General features: G+C 38.2%; 3 protein-coding genes across 7 annotated transcripts; all 3 read left to right on the forward strand.

Moving 5' to 3' along the window:
- The first annotated feature begins 3,087 nt into the window (after window positions 1-3,087).
- On the forward strand, window positions 3,088-10,318 carry LOC149016945 (uncharacterized). Of its 3 annotated transcripts, none has more exons than XM_089151241.1 (4): window positions 3,088-3,262; window positions 4,191-4,578; window positions 9,164-9,198; window positions 9,399-10,318. In XM_089151241.1, exons 2-4 carry the CDS (start codon window positions 4,269-4,271, stop codon window positions 10,047-10,049), a joined length of 996 nt encoding a protein of 331 aa, XP_089007367.1. In that variant the 5' UTR covers window positions 3,088-3,262; window positions 4,191-4,268; the 3' UTR covers window positions 10,050-10,318. The 3 variants fall into 3 exon arrangements, with proteins under 3 accessions (XP_089007367.1, XP_089007366.1, XP_089007368.1); XM_089151240.1 differs by lacking the exon at window positions 3,088-3,262 and adding an exon at window positions 3,287-3,632; XM_089151242.1 differs by lacking the exon at window positions 3,088-3,262 and adding an exon at window positions 3,639-4,036.
- Window positions 10,319-11,500: 1,182 nt separating this feature from the next.
- Window positions 11,501-12,296, forward strand: LOC149016946 (uncharacterized). Its single transcript, XM_089152854.1, has 2 exons — window positions 11,501-11,911; window positions 12,000-12,296. Exons 1-2 carry the CDS (start codon window positions 11,591-11,593, stop codon window positions 12,294-12,296), a joined length of 618 nt encoding a protein of 205 aa, XP_089008980.1. The 5' UTR covers window positions 11,501-11,590.
- Window positions 12,297-13,548: 1,252 nt separating this feature from the next.
- On the forward strand, window positions 13,549-17,061 carry IMPL2 (inositol monophosphatase family protein). Of its 3 annotated transcripts, none has more exons than XR_016172741.1 (10): window positions 13,549-14,034; window positions 14,144-14,222; window positions 14,300-14,394; window positions 14,475-14,524; window positions 14,746-14,870; window positions 15,054-15,120; window positions 15,246-15,335; window positions 15,795-15,906; window positions 16,553-16,726; window positions 16,860-17,061. XR_016172741.1 is itself a non-coding variant. In XM_089151244.1 (9 exons), the coding sequence occupies exons 1-9, from the start codon at window positions 13,689-13,691 to the stop codon at window positions 16,621-16,623; spliced, it is 1,035 nt and encodes a 344-aa protein (XP_089007370.1). In that variant the 5' UTR covers window positions 13,549-13,688; the 3' UTR covers window positions 16,624-17,061. The 3 variants fall into 3 exon arrangements, 1 of the variants encoding a protein (XP_089007370.1); XR_016172740.1 differs by having other exon boundaries at window positions 16,553-16,720; XM_089151244.1 differs by having other exon boundaries at window positions 16,553-17,061.
- Window positions 17,062-17,192: the final 131 nt, after the last annotated feature.

The following is a 17,192-nucleotide window of genomic DNA, read 5'->3' on the forward strand; positions in this document are numbered from 1 at the left end:
GAATACACCCTAATTGACCAAATAATATGTCAAAATGCTACTAATTAAGCTATAATAATACTTGCAGCAATAGTGCCTATTTTTTTTTTTTTTTTTTTCTTCTTTATCTCACCTATTTTGCTTTTCTTTGGTTATGTGAGTTCATATAATAATAGTAAAAACAAGAGAGATTTCATGTGATTTGTAAACAATGCTTTATTTTGTAATCTCTTCTATCTCATTGGAGAAAGTTTTCATTGTTGAAGAAAAAAAAAAAAAAAATCCCTCTTTTATTTTGATTTTGATTTTTTATTTTTTTTTATCAAAGAAAGAAAGAAATATCATTATTGATTAATCAAGAGACATAATTCCTTAGTTTGTATGAGGCTTAGTTCACTCTTACCGTTCAAAATATATCTACTAATAGTTCTACTAGCGAAGTTGTTTAGGGGGTTAAGAAGTGCTGGGACTTATAGTTACAAAATTCTGCGTGACCTAATTGGTTTTAGAGTAAATTGCACCTGGCACTCCAACCCATTTAATATTTGAAAATCACAAACATTTCAAAATTGAATTTCCATTGAACACATTAATCCGATTTGTCATTGAAAACTGTTAAATCATTATATATATATATATAGATATCATATTTTGATAAGAATATTTTTGAAATTGAAAGAAAATAAACAGTGATTTAACAGTTTTCAGTGATAAATGGATGTGTCCAATAAAAATCCATTTTTGAAGTATTTGTGTTTTTCAAACATAAAATGAGGTGTCAGTATTTTGAGGTACTAGTGCAATTTGCTCTTGATTTTATCAACCGTTTGGTAATTGGTCTTATCAAGTTGATCTAGAAATTATAGGCAATGCATTAAGGGTAAAGAAAAGTCCTTCATTGTGCCTAATAAAGTTTAATACTTTGTTACTTTCTCAAATCTAATAGATGGGTTTCTTCATTCGATGGATGATGAAACAAGCAATTTGTTAACTAAAATTTCAGTTGAGAGTCAAATCAGCAATCTCTCTCTTGGACATTATTTAAAATAAAAAAGAAAAATCTTTATTGTAGTTTCGTTGATATTGATCCAATACCACCACTATCATCACCAGGTGTTACAAGTAAAATTACCCCTACCCCAAACACTGAGTGTGGATCATTTCTCTTGACGTCTGTGCTCCCCTACGACTTTACAACCACAAATTACGTAGGGTTCACAAGTAAAAAATAATAAAACATTTTAAAAAAAATCTCATCACCTAACCCTGGTGGGCCCTCTTGTAATTTGTGGTCAAGAGCCGTCTGGAGAGACGATCCAGACTCCCCAACACCTTCCCAAAACACAAAACTATGTACAGAACTCTCCAAGCCCATACACAGGTCATACATTTGGTTCCCTAGTTGGGCAATCTGGCCCATGGGCCATGATTACCAGCCCACAGGCTTTAATTCCTCCCAAGTCTCTATTTTCTTCTTTTCTTTATTTCTTGATAGAACCTCAAACTCTATTTGTGCGAAAGCCTTTAGCATTGAGTTTGCCCCTAAATATGACGTGTCTGAATTTAAATAATATTTTCTTTAAAACTACTTATAATTTATACACGGAAAATGCTTTTGTCATATACAAGAATTGCTGACCATGGAATATTACTACTCTTTTTTTATTTTTCTTTTTTTGAGAGGTGTTGGTGGTTTAGCACTCATGCACAAACTTTTACATCAAGTACTGTTTTTTTTAAATAAAATAGAGATTTGAAAATTCAAACTTACAAAAGGGTGTGTAAACGTTACAAATGAAGTCAGATAATTATATATATATAAGAAAAGGAAACTTCAACTTTCCTTTAATAATCCACATTATCATCCCATCTTCTATTTGTTAATTGTTATCCATTTAAGCATGGCATGGAATTTACATGTCAAGTGATTCTCAAATAAAATAATTGGAGAAAAATATTTTTTTTATATAAAAAAGGAGAAAATCCCATGTGATAGGGATATAATACCTTGACCTGACTTTTATTTTCCAATTCTAAGCTTACGTAGTAAAGATTCAACCAACATGGACATGACGTGACAGCGAAGTCTCCATTTAAAGAACCTAAGAAGAATGAGAAATAAAAATTAAATACCAATAATGGACCGCTCCAAAAAAATTAAGTGGAAAGAAAAAGAAATAACATGATTCTAATAAATGTTTTTTTTTTTTTTGTTTTTTTGTTTTTTTTGGGTGGGGATGGGTTGAAGAAAAGAAAAAAATGTGTTAGAACAAAAGACAAAGGAAAAAGTAATTCAGATCCTCTATCTTTAATTTGTACCTCCAAAATTCGCTATATTGCTTATTTAAGCTGTGAGACCCCGTGAACGATGAACTCCACCTTTATTGTGAAGGATCCTTTTGGGCTGGTCTGTCTAATGTAGTGGTGCCCAATATTGGATGATCGTCATGTGGACTTTACTAAATCTCAGTTGCAAAAAAAAAATGATTAAATTAGAATCAAGGAAAAACTTGTTTATTTCACTTAAGTTGGTATAGTCCACAAATACTCTTTTGTCTAACTGAGATTTAATAGAATCCAGGTGGTGTCCACGTGCACCATAAACACCACCATGTACGATGCACCAAAATTCACGGTAGAGTAGTGGGATGGAACCACATACTTCACCACTAATGAGGGTGTTCAGATTTTTCCTCTCAACCTACCTTACATTTATCCAGTCACATTCACATAAGAGATGATTCAAATTTAGAAGGTCGGCCCGTAGTAGGCTGGGGTAGTGTGGATCTCACATTCATGCAAGTATGATTGTATAGGTGAAGGAGTAGCTCAGTGAAGAGGATATCCACTTCTTGACAGGAGTGAGCTTGAATGTTGCGCATTTAATGTGTAGCATCTGCTGTTGAAATCAAATCTCGACCGTTCATTTCATAGGTGGTGAAAACTGAAATAGACGGCTGAGATGGAAATCTCTGTCGGAAGATAGCACCGGGAGAAGTGATCGAGTGAGTGTTGAACGTAGTTGACTGTACTGCTGATGTGTATTTATTCCTCTTAAATAATCCCGCCTTCCATACTCTCTCTCTCTCTCCTTCAGGCCCCCACATGTCCACAACACCAAGCTGAAGGCTTTCAAGAAAAGAAAGAAGTTTCATCCTTTCTCTGGTAGACTTCAAACTCGAGTCTTTGAAGCAGCTTCTCTTAGAAACTCTTTACCTTGAAAAGAAAAGAAAAGAAGAAGGAAGAGAGGAGAAAAAGAAAGGAAAAGAAAAAACCTTTAAAGGTAAAAATTGCTTGTTTTATGGTTCATCTGATTGGTCACGTCAGTTTCAGGTTTCATTTGTTTTATTAGGAAAGACTGTCCAAGAAGTACATTCTTGGGCGCCTGCCAGTATTCCCTGTTACGGAATTCGTTAACTGAATCTTCAAAAACAGAACTGAAACGAATTCCACTATCAGCTTTTGGCAAAACCCTAGAGGTTCTCAGTTTCCTCTCCAGTCTTCACTAATGGTCGATTCTCGCTTTTACACATCTGCTTCTCTCGCCTTCAAGGGGACTTGGCGCTTATTCTTCTGAATATTGCTTTAAAGAGTTTCAATTTTACTTCCAACTTCGCTTCACGCATCTTTGGAAAAGAAAAGAAACAGTTACAGTTAATTTTCCTTCTCAAGAATGTCTCTTTATTTCTTTTCTACTCTTCATCCTCTTTTTATCTGGTTCGATATGTATATGTGCAAGCACTGTTGGATTGGAAATGTGTTGTTGTTTCTGTTTAGAATTGATTTTATCTGCTTTTCCCCTGTTGGTTAGAATCTTGAAGATCTTCGTTTCTTGACTTTGTCTTCTTATTGTAATTATGGCTCTCCCGTTCTTTTCCGATTACACAATAGAGATTTCAACTAGAATATTGTTAGTCTTTGGTCATCTACTCTCGAGGGATAATTTAAATCCGATAGAGAGAGGATTCTCGTGAAGTCTTCCTATCCCATTGGTCTATTCTTCGCAGGAGATAATTTTCATTCTCATTTTTATCTTCTCATGTTTGGAATTTTTCAGGTCAGTTATCCTCTACAATATTCATCGTTGGTTAGGGCTCTCCTAATCTCTGCATTCTATAATATATATACCTTTTGTTTTGCGCATAGTGATTCATTGGCACTTGGATGTATGACTAACTGCTTTAAACTATATTTGCTTTTACTTTCTACAGGAACAATTGAACTCGTATGACTAGTTCCAGATGAATTATAATTTCTTGGTAGGTTTTTGCTGGTGCTTATAAGTGAGCATGGGTGGTGTCTGTTGTGTTGGTTCGAGGAACAGGTCTGACAAACCCAACAGTGAAGCTTCACAGAGGAATGTCAGACGTTCGCCTTCCTGGAGCTTTAGCTGGGAGAATCGAGGGCGTGTAAATGGTGAAGTGGATAATCAAATAAGTCCGTTTTCTTATGGAAGCAGTAGAAATGTAGATGTGGAGAATAAGTACGAAAGGGGTATGGAAATTGGATATGTTTCAGATATAGGAGGTCCACTGAAGGATTTTCGGACCAGCACCCAGCTGAAATTCTCCATTAATGAAGGAACTGCTCCAGCTTCTGGTAAACCTATTGGATCTGTTAATTTTTTTTGCCATTGACAGTTACCTGTCCTGAGTGTCCAATGCCATTTTTCTGAAACTACTATTCTGTTATGTTACATTGACTATCCCTTTCGTGCATTAACTGGTCCTACTTTACCATGTTTAAAAGCTTTGAAACTATTGTCATTCTTTGGTTGGAAGCAAAGTTGTTATCTTCCATATTAGGTTGGCTTAAGTGCAATCATGTATCAAATAATAATGCACAGAAAACATCAACATCTTCCCGTTTGTCTAGGCTCTTCTATGCTTTTAGCTTAAGGAAACTATTGAGCTAATAGAATTAAATGCTTAATTTTGTTTCCTTAGGCGTTGACAATATTTATTGTATTCAAGCTCTTGGAAGCCCATGGGATTTGATGGTATAACAACTTTGAAACCACTTTTCTTATGCATTGAAGGTGTTATACTTTTCTTGTTTGCATAATTCAGTTTATGTATTGTTATTTATTTGTTGGTCCACATACATTTTGATAGATGAAGACTTGTTGCATATATAAATTTTCAGTTTGTCTTGAGTTTGCATAAAGAATGCATCTGGGAAAATTGTTCACATCTGATTCCAATTTCCCAATGCCATTTAATCCTAATAAAGTGCTTGTGTCATATTATTCATATGTCAATATCTTAAACAGAAAAATAACAAAAAAATTTACTCCCCTTCCCCCGGTTCATGCAATTTGGTGGAGGACCCATTTTCTATCCTTTCTTGGTGACATCAAAAGGATATAAAGTATTTAACCTAAACTTGTAAGAGATTAATATTTAGGGGCTATCTGAGTGTTGAACAAAATTCAGTAAGCTGTATAGAACTAAAAGTTGGGCAGTAAACTTACAGGTTGTATTGAACTAAATATTGGACAGTAAAAGTACATAAATTTACTGCTGAATGTTTAATTGTATGGAACCTTGGTGAAATTTGTATCAATAACTTCTAAAAAAGCTTAAACAAAAATTCAATTTGGACTTTGTCCAACCAACTATGATGTATGGGATGGAATGTTGGGCAATTAAGAAGTTCCATGCAGAGAATCTATATGTAGTAGAGTAAGGATGTTATGATGGATGGGCAGCAAAACTAGGAAGAATAAAGTAATAAATGAATATATTGGAGCTAAATTGGGAGTTTCCCCACTCTGAGAATGTCATTTGAGGGGGTATGTCCATGTTTAACAGAGGCCTAGAGACTCCAATGTAAGTAGTAGTGACCTTATCTTGATTGAAAGAACTAAATAGCCAGGGTCAGGCAATAAAATGGCAACAGGAGAGGTGAGGAATGACATGGCACAATCTTGATCATGCACCAAGTAGGACTTTGAATGGAGCCTTTTGGAGGGCAAGGATCCATGTTGCTGATCGCATTTATCTGATAGTTTCTTGACGTATTGAGTTGTGTCTCTTTCCTCTTACTTCCATATCATTTGTCGCTTCTTATCTCTTTTTTCTTTTTCTTTCTTCCTTGCTATGTTTTGTAATGGTCCATGTAGTGAATCCCATTTAGTTGGGATAAAGCTGAGTTTTTTCGTTGTTGTTAAAAGATATTAGTTGATACAGTGTCTAGAGATAAAACAAAGAGTGACATGGAAAAGGCCACTGATGACCTAGCATAGCTATTATTGCCCCAAGGCAAGCTAGGTAATGGCCAATGACCTTGGTGCATACTCAGTCCCCTAGGCGATTCCAGTGGACCAGGGTGAGTCATGATTGATGGAAAATATATTTGACCACAACATATAGATAAGAGTTCTGGGAGTAAATGATAATAGCTTCCCTTTGAAGTTTTAAATTTATCATGCAGTTGCAATTGTTTGACATTTGAGACTGCACCTTCAGCAACATTGCGGCATGAACATATCTGGGGAGATGGGAATAGGACAGTAAATTTGAATTTCCTTTGGTTCATTGACTAAAGAGGAAGAAATTATGCCTGTCCATTTTTTTCCTTGCTCCTCTGTGCACACCCCCAAAACTGGACAAGGTGACGCCTAGCTGATTGTTATATGTGACAAGATACGATAGCCTCAAACATTCATCTTCAAGGGTGCTTTGGTCGCCAAGGCAATGCCTAGACAACTGCAACCTGTGTTGTGGTGGTTACCAAAGGCACAAGGACTTCTGAGTTGATTGTGGTTATGTCCTGAAATAAAGTGGTGATGCGATATTTGCATACCCAACCCAACTAGTTGGATAAAGCTTAGTTTATTTAAGTTCTCTAATTTTGTTATTATTCTTCTTTTAACCTTTTTGCTTGGTTTGGATTTGATATTTGCTGAGGTACTCAATCTTCTAGGGGGTTCAGTTTGGTACAGGTTTGACCTAATGCTGAACTAGACCCCACCTTTTGTTCTAGCTAGGATTCTGCTGAAGCTTCATACTGATTTACCCAACTCAAACTTGATGGTGTCTGGTACAATGATTGGTGAGTGAGGGAGAGAATCAAATTTGGTTGCCACTGGTTAGAACAATTTGTGCTTTCTCAGAACAACCAAAACCTATCGATATTGACATGTATATGAGGAGAGAAGCATGCAGGCAGGCAGGTGAATTCCTCGTTACGGAAATTAAGAGTATCTGCTACTTGGCTTTGGTTAAGTTCGTTGAATCTTAACCCACTCTATATGCAAAAAATCTGATGCTGAAGTTAGGGAAGGTAGGAATATGAATTGGAGAATATCAAGAAGATCCCTTAAAGTTTTTAATGAATTGGAGTCAACATCCATCTATCGTGTTCCATGCAAGAAGAAAACCATCTTGTTGGCTCAGGCTCGAATATTGAAGCATTTGAAACGAAAAAGATATATCCCTATAGTCTGTTTAATGTTGAAGTGTTGTATTAAGATTTCCATCTATACAAAATGCTAGTTCTGGTTGCTGTTGAAAGCAACCATGGATTGAAAATAAAATTGCTCTCTTTGAGAATTTTTTACTTGCGAGCCTCAAGTGGGATCAATGTGGGACTCCTACAATCAGGACCTCAATGGGAGTCTGAACCTGTATGTCTTCAACGGTTATCATCCTCATCATCTACATTATTTATTCTCTGTAGTCATCTCCATTAACCTCCATCACACATTTCCATAATGCACTCTCAAACTAGATCTAGGTCATAACCTTCTTGCAGATTTACTCTTGGCCTGCTTAGCCTTTGGGTTTGCATCTCTTGGGGTGCCTTGCTTGCAAAGGCATTTCGAATGTGACATTTTTTTGTAGCTCTAGCTTTACTTAAACTATGTTCTGGGAAGTAAGCACAACTTCATGCAATTAGGCTGCCCATCCTTTTCATTCCCCATCAGTTCAATTTTCTTAGCTTCAAAATTTAGTGCTTTTTCTCGTCTTCTTTTTGTTTTCTCACTCTGGGTTTGGGGGTGGAGTGGGTTGTCTTCTTTTGGAGATTATAACATATAAAACATCTTATCTGGGCAAAAAGGACACAAATGTATAACTCTCTCTCTCTCTCTCTCTCACACACATATATGTTTGTATTTGGAATTTCTAAGGTAATAATAAATGATCAATTTTTAAATTGTTTTGTTATCTTTGACTGGTTACTACCTGAGCACAGAAATTTACCATTCTTTATTCACCCAAAAATAATGTTCCATTCTTTTGTTCCTTACCAATTCTTTATCTGTTATTTAGTAATGCAAGCTTTGTATGATTAGCTGAATATTGAATTGTCCCACCCCCTCTTGTGGCCCTTCCCTTCTTCCTATTACCTCTAAAGCCAGCTCTCCCTCCCTCATGGCGCAGCTCTCTAGGCCCACCTCCTCTCTGAAACCTCTTCATGTTTCTCCTCCCTACCCATCAAATCAACCCATTCCCCAATCCTTTTCTCCGCCTATTCCTACCTCATCCCCTGCCCCCTCCAACCCATTGCATTTGATGGTCGTAGGGAGTTCCGCTTATCTCGAGACCCTTGCTTGACCTTTGCTCTCTCGCTCCCGTCCCCTCTGCTTACAACCATCCAATTTCGTGCATTATTTGCCCCCTCTTCGATGTGTGACATGGTCACCAATGAGGTTGCTGTCAAGACTGACAACTCAACTCCTAGGTCCACCTCTGATCGAGAGGGTTGTAGGAGAAGCAGCCGCGCCAGCCAGGGGCATCACCAAATCGGCAAAGATTTTATTGTTGGCTTCAAGTCACCAATAAATAGGTTGAAAAAATAAAAATTGAAAAATTAGGATTGTTGTCTAGTTTGCTTTGATTGTTTTCCTTTCTTGCCCATCTTTAGTTGTAAGGTTCGGTGCTTTTCTTTGTTTCTTGTTTAGTTCAGCTCTTTATTGGGGTTCTGCCCTTGTGCTTTTTTGTATACTCTCCCTCCCCCCTTTTCTATTATTTGCTAATGAATTTAGTTATTCATCCAAAAAAAAAAGCTCAAGATTGATTTGATTATTTTAATTTTAAAATTTAAATAATCATCTGAATATTATTTTCTTGTAGACCCTTTATGAACTTCAGTTTTTATTAAATGCTTAGGCTTTTAATTTGTATTCCACATATGATGTTGTTGCTGCATTGATCTAACGTCTGTATGCATGTAACAGGTCCATCTGTGGTTAAAAATGATTTATCTGCCATGGTGAGTTATTCATCTTTGAGCAATTGAGCTCTCTATCAATGTATTAATTATTATTATTATTATTATTATTTTTTTTTTGGGGATTGGGGTGATTAGATTGGTGAGGAACATCATTTTTTATGCTTTTGCATGACTTCTGAACCTGCACTCGCCTGCTTTTGGTTTTCATTTTGACATCTCTGCGTCGTCTTGTTTTGTAGATGACAGCTATAAGAAAATCGTCTGCAGTTGCCAATCCTTCAACGTCAAGGCTTTCAATTTCCGAACCAGACCCTTTATCATCTCAGAACCAACCTCAAGCAATTGAGTCAGGGTCATCAGCACATGCCAACTCTTCACCAGCACACCATCGTATGAGGCGGATCTCAATAAGGCAACTACCTGGATTGGAATCATGGAACGACTCAGTTTCTGAAGTAAGACAAACATGTGGATTATGCTCGAAGTATTTGACAGAAAGATCTTCATGGAGCAACCAGATAATACTTGCAGTAGTTGCTGTTCTTGTCTGTGGGCACGTGTTTCATACGTCGTGCTTGGAGCATACGACGGCTGAAATAGATAAATATGATCCAGTATGCCCACTATGCACGGGTGGAGAGAAGCATGTTTCTAAAACGTTGGGGAAAGCATCCAGAGTGAAAGCACATTTGAAAGGAAAAAGCATTAAGACATCAAGAAACCGGGTCATTGATAGTAGCCTAGACAATGACACTTCTTCGTCTGATGATTCGAAAAGTACCAGACGGCCACGGAAAGTTCTCAAGTCAGGGCCTAGCTCCAGCATGAGTTCTTCTGGGAAGCCTTTCTGGAGGCGCTTCTCACTTGGGTCAACTACTGTCAGAAAATGATTCTCAAAGAAGGAAGGGGTTCCGGGCAAGATGGGGAGAGTTGAGCAGCTTCATATTTTAGATATTTTTGTTGCTTTTGTAAACACTTGGAATGCCGTTTTCCTTTCCAATACTCCACCCAGTAAAGGTCCCCTATTTTTTTCTTCTCCTTCATTGCTTAATGCGATTTCCTTGTCATTGTTTTTTGTGGGGTTGCAGAGATGCTAGTGAAGTGTCGGAATCACTAGTGTTCTTACCCTGCTTTCATTTTCTTTCAAATCTCTCCAAGACTAAACAGCATTTTAAAGACATGGAGTTTGCTTCTCTCGGCAATGTCAGCTAAAAAGCCTAACGGTGAATCTTGATTGCAGTTGTGATGGTTAACTTTCAGCTGCAAAATGTGTAACTGGAGACTGGAGTTGGTTCTTTATTGAACTCTGTCTAATTGTGGAGGAGGAAAGAAAACAGGGCAAAGCAGCAAAGTTTCAATGGGTGGCAGAAATTGGGTAGCAGCATGATGCTTCTTTTTTGAATTAAGATCCATCCCCCTCCCCCCCCTCCTCTTATCTGTCTTTCTGTTTTTACTTTTTTTACTTTTTCCTTCTTTTTGTTTTTTAGTTTTTGGGTCATTGCACTTGAGTTTCTTCCGTCAGTAGATCCTTCTCTCCCTCATCCACAGCCTCAGTTGTTAGGAAGGTGGATGCATGAGTGCACCGGGGAGCTTTGATTTTTCCTGGATTTCATTTCCTTGATTGGTGCTCATCCTCATGCGTGCGAAGGTGCATGAAGATAAGCCAGCGAGCCTAGTCATCGTTCAGGGCCTAAAAGTGACTAGATTTAGATGTATCAAAGAAGTTGAACCAGGCTTCCTGTTTTTTGGTATGAGGGAATGTTTGTTTTTGGGATATTAGAAGGGGAAGTCAAACTTATGGCCTCTTCATCAATAGGGAATAGGGGTTGGTCAGGGCAACCCTTTTATGGGTTCAGTTTAAATTTTTTGGTAATCCTATCGGTCTACAATAATTTGGACAGAACATATGTAAATGGATGGGACTAAGACGTACTGGTGGTTTAAAAATTGAAAATGTCAAAATTCAAAGACCGTTGGATTAAGATCAGGTGGAAATTGTCTGACGCTTGTATTTTTCGGTGAATGTGGTGGACTGTACCAAAGTCCGGATAACGCTACCACTCTGCAGTCGCTCAGCCTTCACTTATCCGCAAGAAGGCCAACAAGGCATGGTACGTTCCTTCCAATCTGTAATGCCACGTAGACCTGCAGCTTAACGTGTCATTACCATGTTAGTTTGTCATAAACAGGTCGACACGTGTATGTATGTCTCATGACATGTATCACACACATAGACACACAAAAACTCACAGTCGACATGATTGCTGGGGGTATATATAAATTAAATGCCCTCTACAGACCTTGAGCAATTCAATTCCTCCAGAGTTATCTTGAACGAACAATTCCATTCCCCTCCAGAAGAAGGGATTTCTCTCTAGTGTCTTCAGAGTTGGTTGTAAATTGTAAACATTTTCTTGTTTCTCCTCTGAAAATGTCGTATTTGCGAGACGAGTTTGGGAATCCAGTGCGCCTCACGGATGAATATGGAAACCCAGTGATGCTCAAGGACGAGTATGGTAACCCTATCTACCAGCCAGGAGATGTTACTGCTGCTGCTGCTGCTTATGGTTCTGCTACCACGGTAGAGGAGTCATACCCAACCACCGGATACGGCGGTGCTCCATTGGTCGGCACCACCTGGGTCGATGTTCCGTCGACCGGGACAATCGGGGTTGTTGCTCCGTTGGCCGGCACCACCGTGGTCGATGCGGGGAATCAGCAGCAACTGCATCGCTCTGGGAGCTCTAGCTCCGTAAGTAGTTACTACGTAATCACCCCGTTATGTCATTCTTTTGTTGTTTAGATATCTGATAATGTTGTGGTTGTGGATACATTTGCAGTCTTCTGAGGATGACGGACAAGGTGGGAGGAGGAGGAAGAAGAAGAGTTTTAAGGAGAAGATAAAGGAGAAGTTGCCTAGTATGGGACACAAGGGCGAGGAGCACACCACCGGCTCTGACACGGCTGGAACTCATCTGAGGCAGGAGCAAGGGCAAGGGCAAGGGCAAGGGCAGTTGAAGCATCATGAACAGTCTCATGAGCAGCATTATGAACAGTCTCGTGAGCAGCGTCATGAGAAGGGATTTATGGAGAAGATAAAAGAGAAGCTCCCTGGCCACCATCAGCACAACAAGTAACTGAATACTTCTTCGGTCGTCCATGGTTAATTACATGCATGGCAACTGAGTCCTATAAATAAGCTAGCCAAGTAATGTAATTAGGGTTTGGTTTCGGTTCTTTAATTGTGTGCCGTGAGAGAGAGAGACTTGTGTAATTAAGACGATACCCTTTGTTTCATAGGCATGTATTATCTGTTCTGTATTCGAATGAACAATCACTTCAGTCTCTTCTTCTTCTCCCTCTCCATGATCTTCTTCGGTCTCAAAAATAGTGCGTCCTAGTTTCAAAGACAGCCTGCATCGACAAAATTTATAGGTTAGGGTTTTAGGAAAGAAAAATGTCTGAGGAAAGGTTATCGGACGTATTAAGTATCGGATAGATACATTAGAATTTAAGAGACATATCTCGGATAAATACACTAGAATTTAAGTGACATTTTCTATTTGATATAGTATTTGAGTATTTTGTCGAAATATAGTATTTGAGTATTGTGTCAGATTTAATTCATGTAATTACATTTCGATTCTTGCGACAAACTTTCCTTTTGATGATGTAATCTAGGTGTGTCGACCTCAAACACAAAAAAAAAAAAAAAAAAAATCGGTGGACATTCGAGCCCGAGTTGAGCTGATTCAAATTCAATAAAGTTAAACCGGGACTACGATGTGAATGAAACCTTACCGGCCAGCCCAAATATGCCTCTAGTTTTGACCCAAGTTCTTTTAGATTAGAAATCAAGGTTTGGTTAGTACAATTTTAGGGTCAGAATTAAATTGGTCCGATTCAATTCAATTTATTCACATGTGAAGTCGGAACGACAATATGTATGTGTTTGGTAACGTTTCCATTATGAAACATTAATTTTTAAGACTGTTCTTTGGGTGTTTGATAAGTTCATTTTAATGTTTCTATCGAGATTTTTTTTTTATCGGTTTGTTTTTAAATAACAAAAGAACAAATCATTTTAACAAATACTTCTAATTCATTAAATAATAGAAGAACAAACTCTTTTTAACAAATGCTACTAATCTATTTTTTTCTCATTCTCCAAAAACAGAAAATGGAAAAAACTTTTTCTAACAACATTGCCACCTATGCGGCTGTGCCATCCATAATTCCATATACCATTATCACATGCTAGTGTGATAGACCCGGATTGATTTTAAATTTTCAAAAAACCCGACCGTGTGCCCGACCCGGTTGCGGACCACTTTCCCCCTAATTAACGGAAGTTGTCACTCATTTTGGCTCCTCTCACTCACTCCGCCACTCTCCAGTCTCACTCACTCACCACTCACCGCGCGGGGTCTCTGAAGTCTCAATCTCTCTGTGCGCGCGCGTGTGTTTCTCTACTTTTTTTTTTACTTCTTCTTTCCCGCCTGTCTTAGAAAAGCCCTCGTTCGATCGCGATGCTTTCTCAGTCTCAGGGTCTGTTTCAGAAAAACCCTGATTTCCTTTCTTCACGCCTTTTGATTCCGCCCAAATCCTTCCGCTGCAATCGGAAATTTCGGTTCTTAGAAAACCATTCCGTCTCACGCTTCGGTTTTACAGTTCCACGGTGGAGAATATCAGCCTCTTCGACTATGAACTCCGACCAGAATCATCTCCCCAGAGAGATCGGAACTGTTCGGTTAGATTTCGAAGAGCAACTCCATCGATTCATCGATGTCGCCAATAAGCTTGCAGATGCCTCTGGAGCAGTGATTCGCTCTTACTTCCGTAAAAGCTTCGATATTCTTGACAAAGACGACCTTAGTATGTCAAATCTGCTCCTTTTTCCTTTTCTTTTTCTCCCCCTTTATTATGATTTTACTCACCTTCATCGTCTTCTGTAAAGGGATAACAAATTTTTGAATTGTCGCAGGTCCTGTGACTATCGCTGATAGAGAGGCCGAGGAGTCCATGGTTTCTGTTATTCTAGAAAATTTTCCATCCCATGCAATGTAAGTGACTATGGTGAATGAAAAATCAAATTAATGTGTTACGGGTCATTATGCTCACGTTTTAAATGCAATTGCAGTTTTGGAGAGGAAAAAGGTTGGATGTGTAAAGAGAAATCTTCCGACTATGTTTGGGTCTTGGATCCCATAGATGGAACTAAGAGTTTCATCACAGGTTCTCTCGTATCCTGAACATAGATTGGTTTTTAGGCTATGAAATTTTAATCCTTAGCTCTTTCATTGTCTTGGTTCCAGGGAAGCCTTTGTTTGGAACTCTTATTGCTCTTCTCTACAAGGGAAAACCAGTATGTTCTACTTCAACTTTTATTTGGTTTGCCTATCCGTCAACTTTCATGCTTTTCTAGAACAGAAGTGTCCACTGATGTGTTGATCTTTTTATGATTTCATGATGAAACACTATGTAAAGTTTTTTAGATGGTCCATCAAGTAACACCTGTCTTAAATGATCCTCCTAAATAATAATTGGTTGACATTGTTTCTAATAATAACAGATCCTGCATTTCAGATTCTTGGCATTATTGATCAGCCTATTTTAAAAGAGAGATGGATTGGGGTGAGTGGGAGTAAAACTACATTAAATGGAGAAGAAATCTCTACACGCTCCTGTGCAAAACTTTCTCAGGCGTATTTGTATGTTTTTCTTCTCATGATTATTGATATCGTGCTTCTAGTAAGAGGTTGAGTTTTAGAATCGTGGAATTCGTTTGGTGTTTTGTCTACGTCCTTCAGTTCTCACAAACCATGTACTTTCTACAGTTGCAACTGCGACCAGGACCATAGGTGTTCATGTTGTGTTTCTCTTCTGTTTCTTAGGTACACTACAAGCCCACATCTGTTCAGTGGAGATGCTGAGGAGGCATTTGCTCGTGTTAGAAGTCAGGTTAGTGTATGCCAAACTAAAATGATTTCCTCATTGGATTTAATATTTTATAAAGATAGACAAATTTAAACCCTAGTTTTTTTTTTTATGTTTACCTGCTTCCAGTGTGGTCTTCTGTTGCATAGGTGAAAGTTCCACTATATGGTTGCGACTGTTATGCCTATGCTCTTTTGGCTTCTGGTTTTGTGGATCTTGTTATTGAGTCTGGTCTTAAGGTGAGATATTTCTTGTCAAATAATGTCAATTCCATTTACGTTTACAGAAGAAATACTCCTGATCTCCTCCCCTCCCAATACCCTTGACATTCCATTTATGTGTACAGAAGAAATACTCCTGATCTCCTCCCCTCCCAATACCCTCCCCTGGTCGTTCATTCTATTGTTCTTTTCTTTTTGTCCGAGTTGCTGTCATTGTGAACATTTTTTTAGCTGTTAACTGATCAAGCATAAGGATGATTTAGAAGATGCAGAATCAATGTTGTAGGCTTACTTTCTTGTAACATGCCTTCCCCAATATTTGGTGAATGAGCGAACTACCATCATCCAAGTGCTACCAGTATGCCTGCAGCCACCATATCTAACTTTATGTAAAATCTTTTAGCAATAGCCTCCAAATGATTGATGTGATTAGGAAAATTTAATATCATCCTCATTAATTAAGGCTTTTTTCTCCAGCCATACGACTTTCTGTCACTGATACCGGTTATAGAAGGTGCTGGAGGAGTGATAACTGACTGGAGTGGTCGTCAACTTTCCTGGGAAGCCTCTTCAGCTTCTCAAGTAACAAGTATGTTCTCTCCCTCTCTTTCCCAACCTCCCCCCCAGAAAAAAAGAAAAAAAAACACGCACAGACCTGCGTACCCACATTTCTATAATCAGTATGAGGATATAAGAGCTTGGGACATCATGTAACCAAAGACATTCCTTTAGAGGGGGGGATCATATGTTGAGCTGTAACTATATTTTGTTGTCAACAGTACAATAGAGAGGCAAAGCTAATTCTTATGGCTACGGCTCTTAGTTGAATCAAGTTTAATGGCTTGTGTCCAGTCATGTACCAACTTTGAAACAAAATAGGATGCCTTGGAACTGAAACAATGTGTTAGATTGTTGAAGCTGTATTAAACAGATACAAAGTTACAAGGTAGGGCCCACATTGTGTCATTCACTTGCTCGTCTAGGTATAGTGGATACACTAAATATAGGTTTATTAAAGGAATTCAAGTATTAAACTTTTTAGTGATTGGAAGAATGAATACTTCTCATTCAGGTTCTCAGATCTGCCTAGTGGAGTCCAATTTCTGGAATGAAATCCAAAAATGTCGTGACTGCTGAGACAATATGTAGCATCCTGCTGTACTGCTCGATGTATTACTCACTTAAATTTCCAGCTCTAACTTAGCATTCTTTTGTAATCTTATTTTGTCTTTCAGGTTTCAATGTGGTGGCAGCTGGAGATAAACAGCTTCACCAACTGGCTCTAGATTCGCTAGAATGGAAATAAAGTTGACATGTCGTGGACACAAGAAATCCTGTTACGTTAGTCACTTGGCTGCATTGAGAGTGAACACCATCCAATCTGACCGTTTGATGTCGTCAAGGTCAAGGTTTGAGGCTCAATAATGGAGTTCTATCCCTTAAACTGGCAAAGTTCTAGTTATTTCCAGTATTCTCTCTTCTGCAGGTCCGGTTCTATTTACTTTCAAGATGCCAATTCGGGGCTTATTGTTTTTTAACCAGGTTGTTGGTAGCACTGGAAGACCCAGGCCATTATCGTCGCCTTTTCTCAAAGAAGTGCATCTTCCATTTTGTAATAATATGCCTGGCTGAAGTGTTTTACAGTAAGACGCAATTAATAACTATTGTTATTATTAATTGAGGAAATTCAGTTCCGTTGGATTTTTTTTTTATAATATTTGAATGATGTAATATCAGATAAGTTACAGGTTAGCCTATTGAAATTTTTGGTCCACAAAAATGACCATTTACCCAGTGCAGTAGTGAGAGTGTGAGACTTCGCACCTGTATTGGCGTCTTCACTTTGGAGAATTTCTAGTCGATCTGCCAAAGGAG

The sequence above is a fragment of the Hakea prostrata genome, chromosome 4 (genome assembly GCF_041222555.1).
Source record: "Hakea prostrata isolate BN-2017 chromosome 4, UWA_Hpros_2, whole genome shotgun sequence".
In the NCBI taxonomy this organism is placed as follows: Eukaryota; Viridiplantae; Streptophyta; class Magnoliopsida; order Proteales; family Proteaceae; genus Hakea; species Hakea prostrata.

Coding starts and splice junctions, on each gene's coding strand:
- LOC149016945 (XM_089151241.1), top strand. CDS start 4,269: ATGGGTGGTGTCTGTTGTGTTGGTTCGAGGAACAGGTCTGACAAACCC. Junction 4,579..9,163: donor AGGAACTGCTCCAGCTTCTG/GTAAACCTATTG, acceptor TGCATGTAACAG/GTCCATCTGTGGTTAAAAAT. Junction 9,199..9,398: donor AAAATGATTTATCTGCCATG/GTGAGTTATTCA, acceptor CTTGTTTTGTAG/ATGACAGCTATAAGAAAATC.
- LOC149016946 (XM_089152854.1), top strand. CDS start 11,591: ATGTCGTATTTGCGAGACGAGTTTGGGAATCCAGTGCGCCTCACGGAT. Junction 11,912..11,999: donor GCTCTGGGAGCTCTAGCTCC/GTAAGTAGTTAC, acceptor ATACATTTGCAG/TCTTCTGAGGATGACGGACA.
- IMPL2 (XM_089151244.1), top strand. CDS start 13,689: ATGCTTTCTCAGTCTCAGGGTCTGTTTCAGAAAAACCCTGATTTCCTT. Junction 14,035..14,143: donor TCTTGACAAAGACGACCTTA/GTATGTCAAATC, acceptor GAATTGTCGCAG/GTCCTGTGACTATCGCTGAT. Junction 14,871..15,053: donor AAACTTTCTCAGGCGTATTT/GTATGTTTTTCT, acceptor TCTGTTTCTTAG/GTACACTACAAGCCCACATC.